Source organism: Coccomyxa subellipsoidea (genome assembly GCF_000258705.1).
Source record: "Coccomyxa subellipsoidea C-169, whole genome shotgun sequence".
Lineage (NCBI taxonomy): Eukaryota > Viridiplantae > Chlorophyta > Trebouxiophyceae > Coccomyxaceae > Coccomyxa > Coccomyxa subellipsoidea.
In genome coordinates this window covers 714,344-734,944 of record NW_005178030.1, presented here as the reverse complement: position 1 = coordinate 734,944, position 20,601 = coordinate 714,344, and the positions used below count along the sequence as shown (strand labels likewise).

At 51.1% G+C, this 20,601-nt stretch overlaps 3 protein-coding genes across 3 annotated transcripts; 1 reads left to right on the top strand and 2 right to left on the bottom strand.

Annotated features, from left to right (window-relative positions):
- Positions 1-1,971: 1,971 nt before the first annotated feature.
- Positions 1,972-4,396, bottom strand: COCSUDRAFT_48284 (hypothetical protein). The gene is made up of 5 exons (XM_005645601.1): positions 4,191-4,396; positions 3,866-4,055; positions 3,646-3,744; positions 2,954-3,129; positions 1,972-2,650 (listed from the first exon to the last, which is right to left on the bottom strand). The coding sequence occupies exons 1-5, from the start codon at positions 4,328-4,330 to the stop codon at positions 2,437-2,439; spliced, it is 819 nt and encodes a 272-aa protein (XP_005645658.1). The 5' UTR covers positions 4,331-4,396; the 3' UTR covers positions 1,972-2,436.
- Positions 4,397-8,044: 3,648 nt separating this feature from the next.
- COCSUDRAFT_8713 (3'-5' exonuclease) lies at positions 8,045-9,078 on the top strand (the record flags this gene model as incomplete). The annotated part of the gene is made up of 5 exons (XM_005645600.1): positions 8,045-8,174; positions 8,283-8,371; positions 8,520-8,612; positions 8,707-8,804; positions 8,994-9,078. Coding segments are annotated over 5 exons (495 nt in total), but the record flags the coding sequence as incomplete, so codon positions are not given.
- A 10,125-nt stretch (positions 9,079-19,203) lies between these two features.
- COCSUDRAFT_57032 (hypothetical protein) lies at positions 19,204-20,472 on the bottom strand (the record flags this gene model as incomplete). The annotated part of the gene is made up of 4 exons (XM_005645599.1): positions 19,204-19,367; positions 19,599-19,928; positions 20,090-20,282; positions 20,374-20,472. The coding sequence occupies 4 exons, from the start codon at positions 20,470-20,472 to the stop codon at positions 19,204-19,206; spliced, it is 786 nt and encodes a 261-aa protein (XP_005645656.1).
- Between the last annotated feature and the right edge of the window lie 129 nt (positions 20,473-20,601).

The following is a 20,601-nucleotide window of genomic DNA, read 5'->3' as shown; positions in this document are numbered from 1 at the left end:
TTAAAGTTGGGTTGCTGCGCTTTATTTTTGGCCCTGGAGACTAGAGGGACACTCTCTGATGCTTCCGTGTTTCAAGACAGTCAGGGACACCTAAAATTGCCAGCATGTGGTCTCTTGAGGTAGAAGTGTGCGTACTGTCGAGATGAAATCACTGTACAGCGGCTCAATCGGTGCACCACACCGCACATTGAACATGGACTGTCTAGCAAATTTACGGTGCCAAAACAGGATGTGCCCTCAAGCTTTTTGTAAGCAAGACAGTACCATTGGAGCTAGGGTCTTTGTCAGATCTGGATCTGCAGAGACGGTTTGCAATTGATGATTCAAGCTCGCATTAAGCGCAGATTACTTGGTGGCATGAGGCTGAATGGACTCCATGGTCTGTTTGAGAAGAGTTCCATGCATCCATCACACCTGGATGCACTGCCTGTCCTCTTCAAAAGTTTGCCATGACAAGTTGGTACGTCACTACCACTAGTTCCAAATGTCAGCATCTGAGGAAAATCTGTTTCGAATTCCTGCGGGAGCTTCATGTTCTGCACATTTTGCTCCCTTCTCGACGCCGTACACGTGAACGTAGTCTGCAACGGAGCAAAATGGCATCGCGTGTACCCATCGTTGGCATGTTGGCCCTCTTTATGGTCATCACCATCATCGCCGGTGATTCTCTCTTGCTCATCCCATGCGTGCTCAGCCTTGCTGATTAATGTTCAATCATTTTACTATAATTCAATCTATATAGGCAAAATCCTTTTTAGGTATTTATTCATGAGTTCAATGACTGCTGTCGGGAACTGGGGTTTCAGACGTCTGGGTTTTAGGGCGTCAGCAACGTTGCTCTCTTGTCAGCAGGATCCAGCGCTCACAAGGACAAGCAAGGCGCTCAAGATAACATACGCTTGGACAGCGACAGAATTCTGCAGGCAGAGGAGCCTCTGCTGCAAAGATCTGGACGCATGCTGCGTTCTACCTGCGCAAAGGTGGGGTCTGAGAAGCACTTGATGAACAGTATATAGACACTTGAAGAAATCGAGTGTCACTGATCTCAGAATTCACTCACTAAGTCGTGCTTATCTTGCAGAACTGCTTGAGCACGGACTGGTGCATGACCAACTCCATCACGGGCTACTGCACCCACTGCACTCGGCCGGGCATCCGTGGCTACACAGTGGATGGCTATGGCATCGGCTATTGCTCCTGATCCGCTTCATTCCTATGCCTGGTTCACGGTGAAGTACCTGGCAGAGACTCAGCAGCAAAAGTGGAACCAAGAATGCCATGCATGGTGGCAAACCAGGTTTTGACAGATCCTGAGGGCCCCTTCCCCCCTGAAAACACCTGTGCATCTCAGGGAAGCCCCGATATTCAGTCACCAGTGAACAGCGCTTATCTAGGGCTGGCCTGGCAAATTCTAAGATCCTCATCAAACCCCGTATGCCACCATGTTGCGGTGACCGGATGTGATTAGATGGGCTGTACAGCGCATGACACTGGCTCCCTGTGTCTTCTTCTGATCATGGGTATCTGCCAAGTGGCTAGGTCACAAAAAGCTACTGAAACCCAGTGCAGGCTGACATGGCTGTTTGCTGTACAACAATGCTTCATTTGCCAACTTGTCAATTGTGTATCTTTGCTATTTGCGTCTGCTGCGTGATGTTATCACAGGAGGTGTCTGCTTGCCCTTCGGTGACTGGAAGGAGTGAAAACATGCTGCTGAGCAGTCCAAAGTGCATTGAGTACTTGCAGTAATCTCAGCCGTTAGCCAGAAGTTCCCAATGACAGATGAAGCTTTGGAGAAGTATGGCAATTGCAAATATACCAAGCAGATTGTATGCGCTGCACGCTGTTCTGATCAAGATAGCATCTAGTGTGTGGGGATGGAAAACCTCGCCAGCAAGATTCAAGGACTATGGGACTCCTTGTGCTGTGCAACATAGATGACACATGAAGACTCTTCTTCATTGAAAAGGTGCTGTAAATTTGAACTTTCCTTAGGTTGAAAGTGCTGAGGACATTGTCTGCACAGTACTGTCAAGTGCGCTTGCAGCCAAAGAGATGCTCAATAGCACGCTGGATTGGTATTAAAAACGTCAAATCTGGAAATTACACTCTCGTTGCATCACATTAATGCAGAAATGGCACAATGTGCCGTATTGGCACAGCAATGCGTTTTGCTCTACAGCTCCAGCAAGCTACTGTAGATCCAATATATGATCATGAAGGTGTCTGCTGACATTATCAGATTTTATGTGCACACGAAAAATCTGCTCGCCAGACCTTATTATGCACATAGAAATAACCTCTCTGGTGCGGCAAACCAAAATGAGCAACTGATCGTACAACAAAATATACAGCAACATGCACAGCCGTTATTCGGGCCTTGTGATCTGGTGCTCACAACATGCCCATGGGTTTGCCGGCCTGTAATAGTACTACTCACAAGCAGCCACGCTTGACATCCTGCCAGCTCTCGATGAGTTCCAGCGGGGGGAACTCTGTGAGTGCGGCTTTGGCCTTGATGCAGCCGGTGCAGCCCTCGTGGTTGCATGTGGTCAGCGCCTTGCTGATGTGGAACGCCTCTCCCTGCATCAGCACCCTGCCGCATGCCTGACATGTGGCGGTGCATGTCGGCTTCGCCTCTGCGCATCCCCTGCAATGGTTAGCAGGTCTCGCTCAGCACAGGAGAACAAGTGATATTGGCAAGCTGACCTTCTTGAAGTCTCAGCATTGAAAGAACCTGTGTCCACACAACAACAACAAGAAGGCGAGCAAGCCTGGCACACAGGGCTCCGAACAGATAGGCTCAGAGGCAGCCACGTGAGTAAACGAGGCTTGTTTGGGTGTCCAAATGGGGCCCCAGAAGGGGCTGGTTCATGCCAAAAAAATCGTAATCACGGCCGGAATTGCGATCAAAATAAGCCGGAAATGCCCCTGATAGTAGCAGTGAGCGCACTTGTAGATGCGCAGCTGGGACTCGGGGCTGAGCGTGGCAAGGATGCGTCGCGAGGAGGGCGAGCCCTGGAAGTGCTTCATGATGAACAGCTCGCACCGCGCCGTGAGCTTGCGCAGGCTGAACATGTTGGCCATCACTGCCCAGTCCAGCACGCTGCGCGACGCCGGGTCCCTCCTCTGCGAGCCACACGAGCGGGCACGTTTTCAGTTGCTCCCGCTGCTTTCTTTATTGCACAATGTTCTGCCCCTGCTTGCCGGGTAATTTATGGGCATTGTGTGGATCATTATTTTGCATGCACAGTGGCTGTTGAGTTGATTGCCCCCCCAGGCTCCCTCTCCGGCTTTCCTCACCCTTGCGCACGCCTTTTGGAGTCAGGCATGATTGCCTGATCCCCGCTTATATTTGTGTCAGCTGCCCAAAGCTGAGGAGGCATCCATGAATCACTTCCTCTGGGCATCAGGAATGACTTGCACATGAACATGCACAAGCTCATCTACCTAGCGCAGCCGTGCAGCTGTGTGGGCAGGCTCTGTCCCAGTGAACGACAGGCAGAAATTGAAATGACGTGCAGAGAAAATATGGGCTGATGAGGTCAGGTGGACCCCAAACTTGGCTGGCTGAAATGTGCAGAGGCTGCAATGTAATGCTTGGAGTTCATGCAGCAAAGGTGGCTTCTGGATATGGAGACACACCGAGCTGAGCTGGAGGAAATTCACATCCTCATCCGCCCTCTGCGCCAGAAAGTTGTCGCAGTACTGCAGCGCCGACTTGACGTTGAACTTATGGGCAACCTGTAGGAACAAGTGGTGTCAGGAGTAATAGAGCTCCAGTAAGACGACATGCCTTCCATGACACTGAGATATCTGCAAGTAGAGCTCCCAGCAAAGGCAGAGAAGCACGAGAAGAGCGCACCTTCGTCAATGACTCTGCAGCTGGAGGATCTGACACAGGTGTGTTGTTGTATATGAAGTCAAGGAAGATTCTGGCTTCCTCGGAGCTGCAATCCGGCAGGGGGATGTGCAGCTTGTTCTCTGGGCCTGTGCTGCTTGGAGCACTCTCACAGATGCCACAGAAGACCTCTGACTTCAGGGCGAGCACTTGTCTGCCAGCACAGCATGAAGCCACTTAGACAAAAGGTGTCTTTGCAGACCCATGCTCATCAGATCGTACGGATATTTTAAGCTGCGGGTGTTGCTACGAGTAAGTAGTGTTAAGAGATGGGGTCAGGTCTGTGCACCTATGAGCTGGCAGCTCCTCTCCGGTGTCTAGGATTAGGATGGCGTCAGCAATCTCCTTGAACGCTGCGGGCGTACTCTCCAGGTACTTTAAAGTCTTTGGTTTTTTCTCATCCTCCGTGGACTTTCTTGGAATGATCATGGCACAACGGAGTGACCAGTCGTTCCAAAGGTTCCTCACATCAGCCCAAAGCCTTCTGGGGAGCAGGCGCAGCGTTGAAAGCAAAAAATCCAATATGACCGCAGCAATGTTCCTGTCTGCGCAACGTAAAATATGGGTGAATGAACACAAAAAACCAACAGTCAACGCAAGCCTTGTTCTTGTAATGGTCAACGATTGCATACACCCACACGCCAGGTCAGGTGAGCTTGCAGGCCACAAAATGACCCCCAGAAATATATTTTCAGCCCTAGCAATAATCAATGAGGTTATAAATGCGTTCCTTCACCACTCTATAGATATTGAATGGAGTGTGAGGCACACCTGTATCGTATGCGATCTTCACATCAACATCGATGGGCCAGCTCTCGAGGTAATCTTATTTTTGCCTCCTGTTCTAAATATTAGAAGGCCTTGCTACAAGGTTTTCCTTGGCTAGCCAGGCATGAGGATCTCCAGGCCACCCAGTACGATGGCGTTCCTTGTTCAAGTTCGAGAATTTCGGGACGTCACCTACTATGATCCTGGTGAGGAGAAAGGTGAAGAAGTGTTTGGATTTTGGTCACAAGCACAATCTTGGGTCTGACAATGATGATCGTTTGTTGTTTTGGGATCATTCTGCAGCTGGCATGCATGCATGCATATGCGCGCTAGCGCTGTGCGAGTGAAAGTGGGTGGAAACCAGGGCGACCTCGGGGGTTTGCATGTTGTGGGCTGCATGATACAGGACATAGGGCGATACATGGGCATGCATGATTCACGTGGGCTAGTACTTCAAGGCAGTGCGAGCGCCAAGTCACCTACGGTAGGGAGAGGGGGCTGCCTTGTGCACTAGTACTACTATGCGTCACTTACGCATACGATATGCATGGACTTTTGGAGCTCCAGTGTAACAGATGGTTTTCCACTGGATGGGCGTGTATAAATTTACGGGGGTGGGCACTACTGTCGCTGTTGTCATGATCAGCCTGTAGCCTATTCAATAGCCCATCCAAGTTGGCTACAGGTCTGTCCACCTGGTAGTCATTATAATTGTATAACTGTATACATAATAAAATCAAGTTCGCAAGCTCCTTCCTCCCTTCAGGAAGTAGCATTACAGTACCTTATAAAAAATTCCAGGCACAACAGTGCCAGTGGCAGTTGCCATGCATGCATCAAGACCTCCAGCTGTGCGCATGCGAGGATGGGCGACCATGGTCAGTGTACGCTGCAGTACATGTCTGCAACGTCCCATTCCATCCTCATCCAGTCTCACTGCCTGCTAATCCTGCCCTCCCTAGGGCTTGCAAGGCAGTCTGCACACGCCCCACACATGCATCACATGATTTTCTCTGTGCCCAAAAATTTTGAAGAATACATTTTGTGACTCAACCGCGGGTATGGATCCAGCGGAACACACAATGCATAGGTGGTGGATGCCTCGACCCTTGTCGCCATCATCAGTGAATGCAAAACTCATCGGTACCCACTCACTGTTGTGCTCTGCCAGTGCGGCATCTAAGGCCAGCCACTGGTCAGGCATTCTGTTGGTGCGCATCAACGGCCCCCGGCCTTCAAAGGAGAACTGCAGCCAGACTGCTCATGCCATTGCAGACAGTGTCGCAGGGCGCGGTGAGCATCAGGTGCTTGAGGCCAGGCATTGCTGGGAAGGATGGAGCTCGCGCGCACGGCAATGAAGTGCACTCAGCCGTGGCGCTGAAGCAGCAAGCCGATGCGCTAGAGCATAGGCCAGGTCGCTGCTTGGCTCCTTGTAATGCAGGCAGTGGGGAAACCTGGACGAGGGAGGCTTTGTGACCATCTGGAGTTTCAGCAGAGCTGGCTGTCTTCAATGGCTTGTAGGACCAGGGGGAGTAACTCTAGAAGAACTCTAGAAGAAGTTCTTCTAGAGTTACTCCCCCTGGTAGGACCGAATTAGTAACGTCATCAGTGCCCGCAGAGACAAAGATTTCATCTACGACTATCACCTGCGCCTCCCTGCAGCGCTGTACTGTCCACTCCAGGCCTACATTCCAGCACAGTAGATTTGAAGCAAAAAAATCCATTTCCACACCATTAAGCAGCGCTCTGTAGATGTGCTGCTTGCTTGATGGAAGGAAGGACAATCACCATCTCAGTACTACTGAGGCAGTTGCGACAAACCTCACTCCTAAGACAATTGAAACCGAGATTCTTACCTGCTGCAGGATAGTTGTACAATGATGAAGAGGTACATCTGCTCAGACGCACTTCGTGAAGTTGCATCTTCCATGTAGTTTTGCAGACACCGCAGACCTGAGCCCCTTCCCGCAGTGTCAAGTTAATTTGCGATCCGCTGCCAGATCTCAGAGGACACCGGAAGATCCTGCAACGAAATTTTGCATTTTTGACACGTCTTGCTCTGCATAGCAAGAAGCAGTTTTTGGTTTACAACATCGGTGCCACTTACACAACGTTGTCGTAATTCAAAGGTAGTTTGGCAAATCAGAATATCCAATGATTTGATTTTGTTTGCAGGTAGGAATGTGAATTTGACGAAGTCTGTGCGTATTATCGGTCTCCTCAAGACCAGCAAATTGTACAATAGATCAAGATGGTCAGGGAGCCCCAAGCGAAGAACGCACCGCTACAAATTTTTCCTCTGGTTAGAAATAGCATGTATCCAAACAGCAATTGCTTAGAATGTCGTTCTGGCACGCGTCAAGATTCACCAGCCTTCTTCCTGCTTCCTCTCTTTTGCGAGCTTTCAAGGTCAGGTGCAGCCACGTGCTCTTGATCGACACTGCTGCTGTGTGTTGTCGCTCATGCACAACATGAAACATCGGCATGACAACATCACGCTAAGCTTGAAAATAGTACATCGATGCCACATTTTGGGCGAAGGCAGGTGAAATACAACTGCTTTTGGGATGCCGTATGACTTCAGCGCTCAAAAGAGCTCGTGCAATTCCTATTCATGGTTACTAATTTATACATGAGGGCTCAGAAGTCTCTCGAAGATGTCAATGGGCTCCAGAATGTTTCTCCTGTAGTAGAAGTCTCAGATCACGGCTCTGAGTGGGTCGAATTTGCCACAGGATGGAGCTTTGATTGTATCAACGCTTGTACTGGGCACTCTGTTGATCACAAAATGTATTCAGAGGTAAGAAGTGCTCTCCAGCTCCATGCTATCTTGCAATTGACGACTCCATGCACAGCCACTGATATTGTTTTTGACCTTGCAGACGAGTGAAACGGCGAGACAGGAGCACTGGCAAGCCACAGGCCCACTTTGCTAAGGTGCGGGTTCATGCGCACAGGTGGACTCTCTACTGTGTAGGTGGCAGGCCATTGAGGGATCATATAATGCAGCACTTCCATTCCCGTCGTGCAGGTGCTAGCTGACAACTCAGACGCGCCCTTCGAGCATCGCAGCGGAAAGAGCAGACTCCTAAGCAAGGCTGAACCAGCTGGCAGCGCCCTAGATGATCCGACTGCAGATGTGTACCAGCATCCTCTCAGCAGAGACATTTTGAAGCTGCTCCGCAACAATCATCCGAACGCAGCCAGGTACTTTCCCTGACGGGCCCTTAACTTCTAAAAACGTCAAATCATCCTGCTTTTCCCCTATTGAGTGGAGGAAGAGCACATGAAAATATTGATCTGGTTTGGAAATGCAGTGTCCTCAAGGAATCGCTGTCTTTGCCCATCCCTCTCTCGTGCTCTGGATGGGATTGGGTAGACTCTGCAGAGAAGCTCCAACGAGTCACAGAAGAGCTCAAAGGAGCGCAGCAGATTGCAGTGGATCTGGAGCATCATGCGCTGCGATCTTACCTGGGCATCACGTGCCTCTTGCAGCTGTCCACAGGTGCATTACATGACCTTCATCATTGCTTTTGGAAGGACTCACCTTTAGATTCATACTTGAAATGCCAAGCGACATCGATAAATTTGACGAAGCTTGATGTGCTGACAGGGGACAAGGAATACCTGGTTGATGCACTGGCCCTGCATGACCACATGCACCTCCTGCAGGACGTTTTGGAGGATGCAAGAGTTGTCAAGGTAGCTTGCCTCTCTTGTCTTTGCACTGCACTACCTGCCTCCATGATGAAGCATTCAATGTGTTCCTCCACGTGTTCCCTCGTCCGACGTGTACTTTCGAAGGCTGGAGTGCTTGATCATCTGTGTTGACTTTCAACTGGGATGCCAGGTGCTGCACGGGGGCGAGAATGATATCTCCTGGCTTCAGCGGGACTTCCACCTGTACCTTGTCAACGTGTTTGACACCGAGAAGGCATGCCAGGTGAGGCTTTTAGCGGCAGTTGACCTGTTATGTTTTTTTCTGGCAAAATCACTGCCGCGCCATTTCTGATGCAAATTTCTCTGTATCTGCGAAGGTTTTGGGTTATGAAGAGCGATCTCTGGCGCATCTCCTGCAGAGATATTGTGGTGTCACGGCCAACAAGCAATACCAACGAGCTGACTGGCGAGTCAGGTGGGTGGCAACCCCACGTCGTGGGTATTGATGAAGTCTCCTGCCCCTATTTCATTATTTTCTCCTGTTCACACTTGCATGTGCTCCAAAATTTCCTATCTACTGTATCTTTCCTCAGGCATGTGATGCCCTGAGCCAGCCAGGTCCATGCCTTGAATGCCGTTCAAAATGGCAAGCTTTTGTGCGCAGACCTCTTGCAAAGGAGCTGGTGGACTATGCAAGGACGGATGTGCACTTTCTGGTGTACATTGCTGATGTCCTGCGCTCTGAGCTGGCCGCTAGAGGGCCAGATGCTCTTGAGGACGCTTGCCGGCGCTCTCATCTCATGTCCCTGAACCTCTACAGCAAGCCCACTTCTCAGGTGCGGCAGGGACAAGTCAAAGATCCGTTCATTGCTCTGGCTCCAGGTGTTCTGCAGCGTGCAGGCCTGATGCCCCTCTTGCATGCCTGCTCCAGGCGAGTGTGGCCGGTGCTGTGAATGCTGTGCTGAGGAAGCATGCGGCCGCAGCAGACACATCCTCTCCAGGTGTCAGGGTGACAGAGTGTATCTACGTGCTCTGCCGCTGGCGTGATCACACGGCGCGCGAACAGGACGAGAGTGAGTGGCCCTTCACACGCCCGTGCCTGTCGCATGCATGCAGCAATTTCCTTATTTTGCATCGTGATGATCATCACAAAATTCCCCACATGTCATGGCTTCTCTGCTGGTCTGATGGGACAAAATTTATGATTTGAACATGTTCAGTTAGCCAGTGAAACTGAAAGGCTCCAATGATGCAAGACAGGCCCCCAGTATATCATGCCAGATGCCCTTCTATTGTCTCTTGCCACAACGCCTCCTAGCAGCCCCGAGGAGCTCTTCATAAGAGCCACCAAGGCAAACAGTGCCTGGAGCTTGCCTTTAGATTCTCAACTGCTGTTGAAACGGCATGGCGCAGAGGTGTGAAGTCCATCAATCAATAGCTATTTCATCTCCCCTTACGTACAGAGATGGGTGCACATGCCTCAATATGATATCAAACGTCCTGCAAAATGGAATATAAGTAAGGAGCACTATGAAAATTTGTGGTGGTCAACTGTGCAATTTCGTCATGCATGACGCCCATCTTTGGAAAACCACACTGCCGCATATTCCAGCTTGGGAAAGCAGGAGTAGCTTAACGTGGATGTTCTGTGGCGCAGCTGTGCAGGCTTTTGGAGGAGGCGCAGCTGGGGATGCATCCATGGCAGCAGGGCCAGTCGGCGGCCGCGGCAGGCAAGCAGCGCCGGACGGCCGAGGAAGCTGCCGAGCGACGGAGGAAGCTGGTGGCCAGCTTCTGCGCCAAGTCTCCGGTGTATGAGAACTGCCGCATGCTCTCCATGGACGGCGCTCCGCTGTCCTTCATTGACCTGCGCAAGCTGCAGTGGTACGAGGTGTGATGCTGCTGATTCTTGACTGTGATGCCTGCCTTTCTTGTGAGAATGATCAGTATTATTATTAATTCACGCTTTCCTGGCAAAAAGGTAAGGTACTTCCTGCAGACAAGCTGCACTCTTGTGAGAATACTGCATGTGATATGAGCGACTGGACCCATATGCACCATTGTAGCACGCTGTGTGCATTTGGTTAGGTCTCTCACATTACAAATATTACCGAACAGGTGCATTGGATGAAAGTTTGGGATTTGAAATTGGTAGTGCTCGCTTGCACGCAGGCAGCACTCAGCCGCATTGCAGCCAAGTGCATCTGATGAGGCAGGGTGGCAGTCAAGTGATATGGCGGCGTTTGCTCACAAAGGTTTTCTATGAAGCCTGCATGAGGTTCATAGCGCATTGAAAACAACGAGCGACATGTCTATGGCAGGCACGTGGCCTGGCGGAGAGGGTGAGCGATGACCCGCCCACAATCCGGCTGCTGTTCCGCCACAAGGCGGCAGATCAGGCCACCGGTGCGGATGTGTTTTACGGAGAGCGCAAGCTCAACTGCTGCGTGGCCTGTGGCAACTCCACCAACTACCTCCGCTACAGGGTGTGCAGACCTCTGCACATGGCTTTGCAGAGTCCTTCCACTAACGATATCCTTGTCGGATGTCTCGATATATGTCATGAGCAGTCGTGAAATATCATCTCATGCATGGGCTCCTCCCCTTCCTGTTGTGGTGCGCGCATGCTGGTCGGGCATGTGTGTGCTAAGTCATGTCTTGTGCATGGATGATAAGGTGTCTGTGGGTGAGCAGGTGGTGCCTGCATGCTACAGGCGCTACTTCCCTGTGCACCTCAAGAGCCACCGAAGGTGCTGCGCTGTCCTCTTAGTACACTCTCAGACATGCGCAGGAGAAATGGTTCTTACAGCATGCAATGTCTCCTCATAATCTGACAATAAAGGCTGTTCATTGTTTCCATGCAGCCATGATGTGGTGCTGCTCTGCTTTGACTGCCACCAGATAGCGCATCAGGCTGCCGAACGCATGAAGCAGACAATAGCCAGGTGGGTTGTCACCCAGCAGATGCACAAAGCTACATATCTCTGCATTTCTAATGTATCGTTCTAGCCTGTGAATATCCCCACCCAGATATGGATTGCCTCAAGATGCATGCATGCTTCTGCCCTTTCACTGGGACATGGTGAGTGCTAAAGCAACCTGAGAGAGACATTGAAGGGTAGCAAGAAACCGAAGGGTCAAGCACTGCATCTCCGCATAGATGTCCCCACATGTGATGCATGCACAGGGAGTATGGCGTCCCTCTGCTTCCGCCAGTACCGCCGCCGACCGAGGGTGCAGCAGCCGCAGGCATGCCCGAGAAGGCGCTCCATCCCACCAACATCCGCCGCTCCGCACTCGCACTGCAGTATCACGCCGCCTCCATGCCGGCCGAGCGCCGTGAAAGCCTCACGGTGAGACCTTCTCCCACCGAAATTGGGTCTGTTGTAATTATTTCTAGCATGCAGGCCTTTCAAAGCATGCATGTATGCATCAGGACCAGCTCCTACAATACCGACATGCATGACAGTGTACGCTCTAAATGGCCGATGCTGTCTTGCCTGGATCCATCATTTCCCATGCCGGGACCATGCTTGCATGTGTCTGCATTGAACCTCCTAAACCTTTCCTTTTACTGACACAGCAGCACTTCATTTCTGTCATTTTTATTGTAGGATAACAGGCTTGTGTGCGGGGTCAGGCTCTGGTGAGGGCGTACGTCGGGGGCTCCACAGCTGCAGCGGACGTGCAGCAGCCTCTGACAGAGCCGGAACTCCAAGAGGGCCTCATGGCCGGCTTTGGAGCGCGCGCACGGCGGAAGCACATGCAGCGGCATGCAGCCAGCAAATCGGCAGATGCGCGCACCGGTGCTGATGCCGATGCTGACATCAGCGGCAGTCAGGAGCTTGCCAGCGGTGCAGATGCAGCTGAAGGGAGCACCAATGCCCACCCTGTTCCCAGCAGCAGTGATGGTGGCCGGCCTGTCAGCCATGACATGCCAGCTGAGGCTGAACGAGAGGCCCAAGAACAGCTCCCGGCGCAGGGCAATGGCCATCACCTGTCAGAGGAAGAAGTTGCATGCAAGAATGGCTTGGACAGCGAACATGTGTCAGACTCCAATCAAGCAGCTGCGGAGGAGCAACCCGGCAGCTCCCATGAGTCAGAAGGTCTGCAGATGCAAGCAGCAGATGCAGAGCTGGCAGGGGAGCAGCCAGCACAGATCACCCTGGCGGCTGCAGTGGCGAGGGACCTGAACAAGGGGGGCCACCAGTGGCATGGCAGGAAGGTGGTGGAAGCTGTGCTGGAGAGGGGCGGAGAGGAGGAGCTGTGCGCACTCATGGCTCGCTTCAGGCAGTGCTTTGTGGATGCCCTGCAGCCGCAGCACCTGTCCTCCTCATGGCAGATCGACCACAGGTGCGAAGACTGGGAACGTGCTGGGGCATATGAAGGGCCTCAGTGGGGGGTGATACAATGTATTTTGAAGTACTGATGTGCTCTTGCATGGTGCCCTTGAATTGACATGACACGACTGGGAATATTGTCAGATCTCGTTCACCGTGTGCCTGCATGCGTGCAGTGCAAAGCGGGCATTTGGAGACTACTCCGTCTACAGCTCGCATGAGCCTGCGTAAGAGCAGAGCTCTGCGTGGGCGTGAAAATAGTGTACAGTGTTGCTGACGACATCAATGCTGGTTCAAAAGGTGTCGCGACACCTGAAGGAGTGGCCCGTTTGATTTGCATGTTTTGATTGCGCGCTGAGCACCAATGATATCGGAAGATAAGACCGCTTTGAACCTGTGTGACAAGTACAGTTGTCATGTAAAGACTTCCCAAACATTTTTTGCTGGATTCATGTGTCGCTCATATGCCCAGTTGCTCGCCATGCAAACTCCTTTGTAAGGGACGCCGCTGCCTAGACCGCTGCGTCAGATGTGTCATGGGCGACGCACTCACTGCCCATTTCCACATTTGTCAGTCTTGTCCAGACCAGTTCCACACGTTCAAAGCGTCTTTGATCTCACTGGATTCAGACATATCCCGATCGTTGGAATGCAGGCCTCTGTTGCACCCTTGAGCGATGGCAGCCGTCCAAACTGTCCGAGGTACTTCTTGTCCTGGACTTTGAAGGGACTATCTAGCGCTTCATCAATATATATACGTTACAGATGTGCTTATATGAATGCTGCAGGTCTTCCAGGTGTTCATGCAAGCTTGGGTGCCACAGGATCCCTCCCATTGCGCGCGCCGTCGAAGGGGCGCTAAAAAACAAGAACTGGATCCAGGTAGTTAGCAGTGCACCCAAACAAGGATTGAGACATCCTTTTAAATTTTTGAGCATGTCAGGAGAAGGAAATATTCCACGTCATAGCGGCTCTGACAATTCTCGTTGCCCATCAATCACAGGAAGGGATCGGGGAGTGCGCCGCAGCGCTTTGGAGTGCCGAATCTGGGATCCTCAGCACTGAATGGCACAGGGACTCTCAAGAAGCCTAAAATGAGCCGAGGATCTGCCCTGCAGGCCTCCCCAGGTATTGCAAACACTGACCTTCAAACCCTAGCAGCCTCACCAAAGGATGTTTCACAGATGACCATCTAGGTCTCCCCTAATCATCCAGTACAGAGAAAGATCCTATGCCCAGCAAATGATTGTAGCTTGTCCAAATCTGCAATTGCAGCAGTTCTTCCCAGCAGTGTCCTCTGAACTGACAGATCAGGCGTAACAACCACTGCAATGCTATTTCATCGTACTGAGTCCATTTCTTGTGTGCGTAACAGAGGTCACAGAGGACAGGCTTTGGAAAGCAAAGGGGGACATGGGCGGTGCAATTGCCTTCCTTGTGGTCTTTGGATCCTTCTCCAGCCTGAACGAATTCTTCCACTGGACGGGGCCCGATACGTTCATCACCCACATCTCTCTGTTCAGCAGCATGATGGCTGCAAACAACATCGCGTCGGCCTACGTGAAGATCAAGAAGCATGCAAAGGAAATGCGTGAGTATGAGCCCTGAGGGAAACGTCACCCGCTGCGCCATGCATTGTGAAAGCGAAATCACCCTCGTGTCAACTGTGACGCTTTCTTGTGTGTCAATGGAAGCCAGTGCTTGCTAGAAATACCAGGATGATACTTAGGTGGACTGTGATTATTGGGCTGAGAGCGTGTCCTACGGAATGGCAAGGACAATCGGCTGCCAATTCGGAACAGCACAGCAACAGTAGAATTTCTACTGTAGAAATTGCGCCAGCAGTTCAGCATCAGCATGGTGGGTTCTTCAGCACAGTGTTGCATTCTGTGCTTGCTAAGTGATTGTGGTGTGTCACAACCTGTATCTGTATCAGGGTGTGCGAGAGAACTGGGGCTTGGGCCCTCTTTTGTCAAGATCTTACAGATCATAGCTTGCAGGCGCGTGTCAGATGGTCAGATGGTGATATCATCAAACTGAAGGTCAGGTAAAGTACTTATGTCTGATCAGCTTGTCAATTCCGTATTATACTCTGGGGCGTTCGTCAACACCATTGGTTGTACCTCCAGCACACGTTAGATCCAGACAATCCAGTGGCAAATGTCCTTATGGCTTCCTGCAATTATCTTGAGCTATCATACAAAACCATCTGCATCTGCATATGCAATGCCATTGTACCGTACATGTGGACATTAGCAAATACTCTCACTAAAGAGGATCACCAAGAAAGTTGCACACTGCCCAGTTGGACACAGTAGATCATGCTGTTTAGTGTTGAAAGCGGCATAAAAGCTGGTTCGTGACACTTGAAAAATTGATTTGATATTGCATGTTTTCTTTTGCATGTTGACTTGCCAAGCAGTGCTATGTATGCGATGCTGCCCTGCCGGGCATCAATAGTGTCAGAAAACAGCTTGACTGAATTTGTGTGACAAGGAAATATATATGTCGAAACATGAAAAAATTTATGTAAACACTCAATTTTGCCATCGTCATCTGCCACACATTTGCACATGTTGCTTCCCATGCAAAGTTCAGAAGGGACGCCGTTGCCTAGACCGCTGCGTTGGATGTGTCATTGGCGACGCCCCTCATTGCCATTTCCACATTTGCCAATCTTGTCAAGACCAATTTCCCAATCTCGAGGCGTCCTTAATCTCACATAATGCAGACATATCCGGAAACGTTGAGATCCAGGGCACTGTCGCACCCCTGAGCGATGGCAGCCGTCCAAACTGTCCGAGGTACTTCTTGCCCTGGACTGTGAAGGAACTATCTAGCGATTCATCAATATATATACGTTACAGACGTGCTTATATGAATGTTGCAGGTGTTCCAGGTGTTCATGCAAGCTTGGGTGCCACAGGATCCCTCCCATTGCGCGCGCCGTCGAAGGGGCGCTCAAAAGCAACAACTGGGTCCAGGTAGTCAGCAGTGCACCCAAACAATTATTGAGACATCCTTTTAGATTTTTGAGCATGTCAGGAGAAGGAACTATTCCACGTCATAGCGGCTCTGACAATTCTCGTTGCCCATCCATCACAGGAAGGGATCGGGGAGTGTGCCGCAGCGCTTTGGAGTACCGAATCTGGGATCCTCAGCACTGAATGACACAGGGGCTCTCAAGAAGCCTGAAATGAGCCGAGGATCTGCCCTGCAGGCCTCCCCAGGTATTGCAAACACTGACCTTCAAACCCTAGCAGCCTCACTAAAGGATGTTTCACAGATGACCATCTAGGTCTCCCCTAGTGAGCCAGTACAAAGGTGAATTCAGACCCCAGCACACGGATGTAGCTTGGCCAAATATGCAATTGCTGATGTGCTTTCCAGCAGTGTCCTGTGGAGTCACTGATAAGGTGCAACAACCAAAGCATCGCTATTCACCTGAACCTTCAAACTGACCCCTGTGCCTGTGTCTGCTACAGAGCTTACACAGGAGAGGCTTTGGGATGCAAAGGGTGACAGGGCTGGTGCTATCAGCCAGCTCGTGGCGTTTGGATCCTTCCACGGCCTGAACAAATTCTACCACTGGGCGGGGCCCGATTCATTCATCTCTCACATCTCTCTGTTTTACAGCGCGATGGCTGCATATAACATCGTGTCGGCCCACTTGAAGATCAAGAGGTATGAGGAGGAGATGCGCGAGTATGAGAAATGAGGGAAAAGTCACTCGCTGCGCCATGCATTGAAATGTCACAGGGCTGTCCAGTGGTCTATGCTGTGCTGGTACCACAGGGCTGTCCACTGTGGCACTCGCATGTCTATCAATACCTGTCAGTCTCTCCTAGGGATGCCAGGGCGAGACTTAGGACCGCTTTTATCAGTGAGGTAAGAGTGTCGTATGTCATGGGGAGAAGCGAATTATGTAGCTGCCAATACTGAACAGCACAGCAACAGGAGAACGAGAGCCAGAAGCTAAGCATCAGCATGTGAGGACCTTTAGCACAGTACTACAAATCTGTGCTCTGTAAGGCCTTGACAAATGCGGGGTCCGCACAGGGCCCCTCGCACATCCTGAAACAGACACAGGAGGTGACACATCACACACAAGGTCATAGTAGGCCAAGGCCCCAGTGTATTACACGGGATCAGGACAAGCGGATCCAGACAAGGAGCAGCCATGTTTCCATGGCGTTACCTCCTTCCTGTTTGACACACACACGCAGCAAGCCTGTGCCTAATTCAGTCTGCTGCTCTGCATCAGCACTCAGCGAATAGCCACCCAATGCGGGGTAGTGAGAGGAGAGATCAGCAAGTGAATCTTTTGGTCTAGGAAACCAAGGCCCTGACGAGGAAGCCTGACACACACAAAGGGGTCAAGTGTCAGCATGCAGGCGCGCTATGCCTCCTTCCTCATCATGTCCAGACAATGTCTGACACCCTTGACACCCTGAATAAACATCCTTCCAGCTTCATGCAATTGTCTTGAGCTTGCATCACAAAACCAAACTGCATATGCAGTGTCATCCATGGTGCATCTGCAAGAGTGATCTAATGTCTCCTTAAGCAGCCTCCACAGTGGCCAATATTGGCCGCATTTCACGGCTCTTAAATCAAACGTACACTGTAGACACACAAGCTGCCACATGCGCTGCAGATCTTCTGCATCCTGTCAAAATTACTGAGACAGCCTGTTGCTGGCCCATTTATGCAGTTCTAGCCAGGTCAGAAGTTGCACACTACAGAAGTCAGCGTTGGCAGAGCTTTATCTTCCTGCCAGAGGGCATCCTAGAGACCTTGAAGTAGGCTTAAGGCTGCTGCTGAGAAAGCTTGGATGAAGGAAGGAAGGAAATTACACATCAACTCCAGCCGCCCAGGGCTGATTGGATGTACTGACAGCATCCAAGTGATCAAAACAATCCATGACAAAGTGTGCAACACTGACAATATCCAACTGCCACATGAACTGTTGCATGGTCTGAATGGCGGTAGCAAACAAAGCAGGATATTGGTCCCGAATGGACTGCACAGCAGGGCACTCAAAAACCAGATGGCGCTCATCCCCAAATGTTCTTCTGAATCATTCGGGCCTTTATATTCAGGGTTAGGGTTCAGCGTTTTTAAAAAAGAAAACCGGCAAACATGCATGAAGACATGCATACCTCTTTCTGCAGCGTGGCAATCACCGTTACAACTGCTTCCATCTGCTGCCCTCTGAAAGCCAGCATCTTGCCCAGCTGAGCAGCCTTGCGCTTGTGTATTCTTCGGCTGCTGTACGCGCATCGCTGGCAGCATCGAGCTCCTTTGTGAGCTGTCCCACTTGCGCGTTGGCCCGCGTTTCCTGAATGCAGCACATCAGGCTCAATGCCTTTGTCCCATTGACACACATAAATCTTCAGGTCAACCACGGACATTGCACGGTGGCAATGCTAGGCGCTCACGCAGACTGCGTGATAATTTAGCCATCAAGGAAGGTGTTATAAACTTTGGCCTGCGAGGATTTACGGAGGCGTGAAGCTTGAATTTTGAAACCTGTATTATGACATATCCATCCGAACTGCAAGACTGAAGGTAAGGCTCGCAAGCAGACCCGCCACTTTTCTTGGTGTATCCGGACGCCAAGACCTGCGCAGTGCTCGGGGTGTAATCGAGGATGCTCATCCCGGACTTCAGGCGATCTACAACGGTTCTTGATGTGCTGGAACGCCCGCATGCTGCTTCGTCCAGGCCTTGTTTTGCTGAAAGGGAAGACTGAGGAAGTCGATGCCTCTGCACCCTCTCAAGTTTTACGTCAGGGACGCTGACAGCACGGCACAAGAAATAACCGTTCTGATTGAAGGCTTGGATATGTCGGGCTGGAGAGATGCTAACAATCGGAATTTTGCAAGCTGCTTGGCGACGATTTCGTTCTCGGGAAGAAATACATCAACGCATTTCCCTTTGGCATCTACTTTTGGGGTTCCAGGCCCTTCCTTGAATGGATAGTCTCAGCAATTGAGGTCTCTTTTTCAACAGTAGGCCTTACATTTATGGTCCCTCGCAACATATGAGGCCAGAAGGATTTTTAATATTGACCAACTGTTTATCCCTGCCTAAATGTTCATTAATGCACTAAATGCAACAACTCTGGATCCAGCTGGGCCTCGGGCAAGCTCCAACGTTGAGTGATCAGGCAACCTAATGATAATGAATAGTGCAGATACAATAAAGGTTCAGCTTCACTACACTTGTTCTGGCTCTTGCAACTGGCCCGCATCCCCATTGCACCTCATTTGTCAGTTTCTATTGTAGCCTGCTAGCCTCAATTTCCGGGCGGGCCAGGCACGCTAACATGCTCTGTGCTCAGCTGCAGCACCGCTTCCAATGTCATTAAAATCCAGTGTACACAATGTGTCTCCTGCAAACCCTTAAAATATGCAGCTGTGATAGAGCCTGCACTCGATGTGTACGCAAAGGTGCTTGGTCCTCCAATCATGCATGCACATGGTAAAGACAGTGGCCTCCCCCCATCCTGAGAACCTGGAGGCCAAAATTCTATCAGAATTGGCCAGGTAAAAGAGCATCTTTCTGAGCAACTTTGTTCCTGGTCTGCCCATCCGCCCAACTCTCATAGTCCCTGCCCAGCAGTTCTAACAATGTTGGCATCAGCGCCTGCAGCACAGCTGTGGCCACCAGGCCCCCCGTGTAGCTCAGCAGGAAGCCTGGCACCACAGCCAGTGGGGGGCCTAGCCTGACATTTGCCACTATCTTTGCTCGCGCCTGCAAGTGTCCAGTATGCCCCTGAGCAGCCAAGCTCTCCACAGTGCTGGTAGGCACAGATACCAAGGCTTGACTCGTCCCCTGAGCTTCAGAGTTGCTGAGTGTAAAGCTCCCATCTCCAGATTTTCCAGGAGTGTGCTCCTCTGATGATATGCTGGTGGCTTCACAGCTACCTATGATTTCTATGTCATCCACAGTGCCATTGCCACCGCTGCTGCTACTGCTGCCACTGCTGCTGCTGGTGAAAGCAGTCATCTCACTATTGCTGACATGGCCGTTGTCAGTCTGTGTCAGTGGCTGTTCTGCGCCTGCGCGTTCAACGGCATTGGCATTTTTGTGAGGAGCCCTTTCGCCTTCATACGTGAGCGTGCTGGTGAAGGAGAGGCTGAACTTCTCATCCCAGGCAGTATCGCCCAGAGATGCGCGCTCGCTTCTGAAGGAAACAGACCCGCTCTCAGGATCTGGCGTCACCGACACCCAGACAGTGGGCTCCAAATCCACCCCTGCATGCATGATCCGCAGAAGAAGTCACACCTAGCATGATTGAACGTTGCTCGATAAGAAAAAGCATGTGTGGATTGCAGGACTGGAGAAAGGTAGTTCTCAATAAGAAAAAGTATGTATGGATTGCAGGACTGGAGAGAGGTAGTTAAAGAGGCTAGACCTGTGATGCCGCGCAGGGGAGCACTCAAGCAGAAGGTGTCACTGCCAGGTTCCCTCTTGATCCATGATGGGTCCAGCAGTGAGTACTCCTCAACAGGCAGGGCCAGATAATTGGCCACGCTCCTTCCTTCAGCCCGTCTTTCTCTCACAGCTGCTCTCCCACGGCCTTTGACTGAGAACTTCACCCACTTCCCCTGCAGGCAGGAGTCATGATCCATCAACATGCGTTCAATTAAAAGCCACAATGTCATCTTATTGAATCCACTAGTGACAGGTCCAAGTCACCTGTTTCTTTTTCTGGGCGGGGATGTCCTTTGCAGTGCTGCCCTGCGCCTTGCTCAGAATTTTGTTGATGACTGATACAGCACGCTCCAGAGCAGCCATAGAAATTCCATTTTGTGCCATATAGAGCGAAGGCAGGGCGCTTCCAAAGCTTCAAGGATCTCCAGATCACATCGTGCCGTATCCACCCTCTAGAACCTAGGATCCCTCATGCTGACTATAGCATGCCTT

Coding starts and splice junctions, on each gene's coding strand:
- COCSUDRAFT_48284 (XM_005645601.1), bottom strand. CDS start 4,330: ATGATCATTCCAAGAAAGTCCACGGAGGATGAGAAAAAACCAAAGACT. Junction 3,745..3,865: donor CTGCAGAGTCATTGACGAAG/GTGCGCTCTTCT, acceptor TTGTTCCTACAG/GTTGCCCATAAGTTCAACGT. Junction 2,651..2,953: donor TCCCAGCTGCGCATCTACAA/GTGCGCTCACTG, acceptor TAACCATTGCAG/GGGATGCGCAGAGGCGAAGC.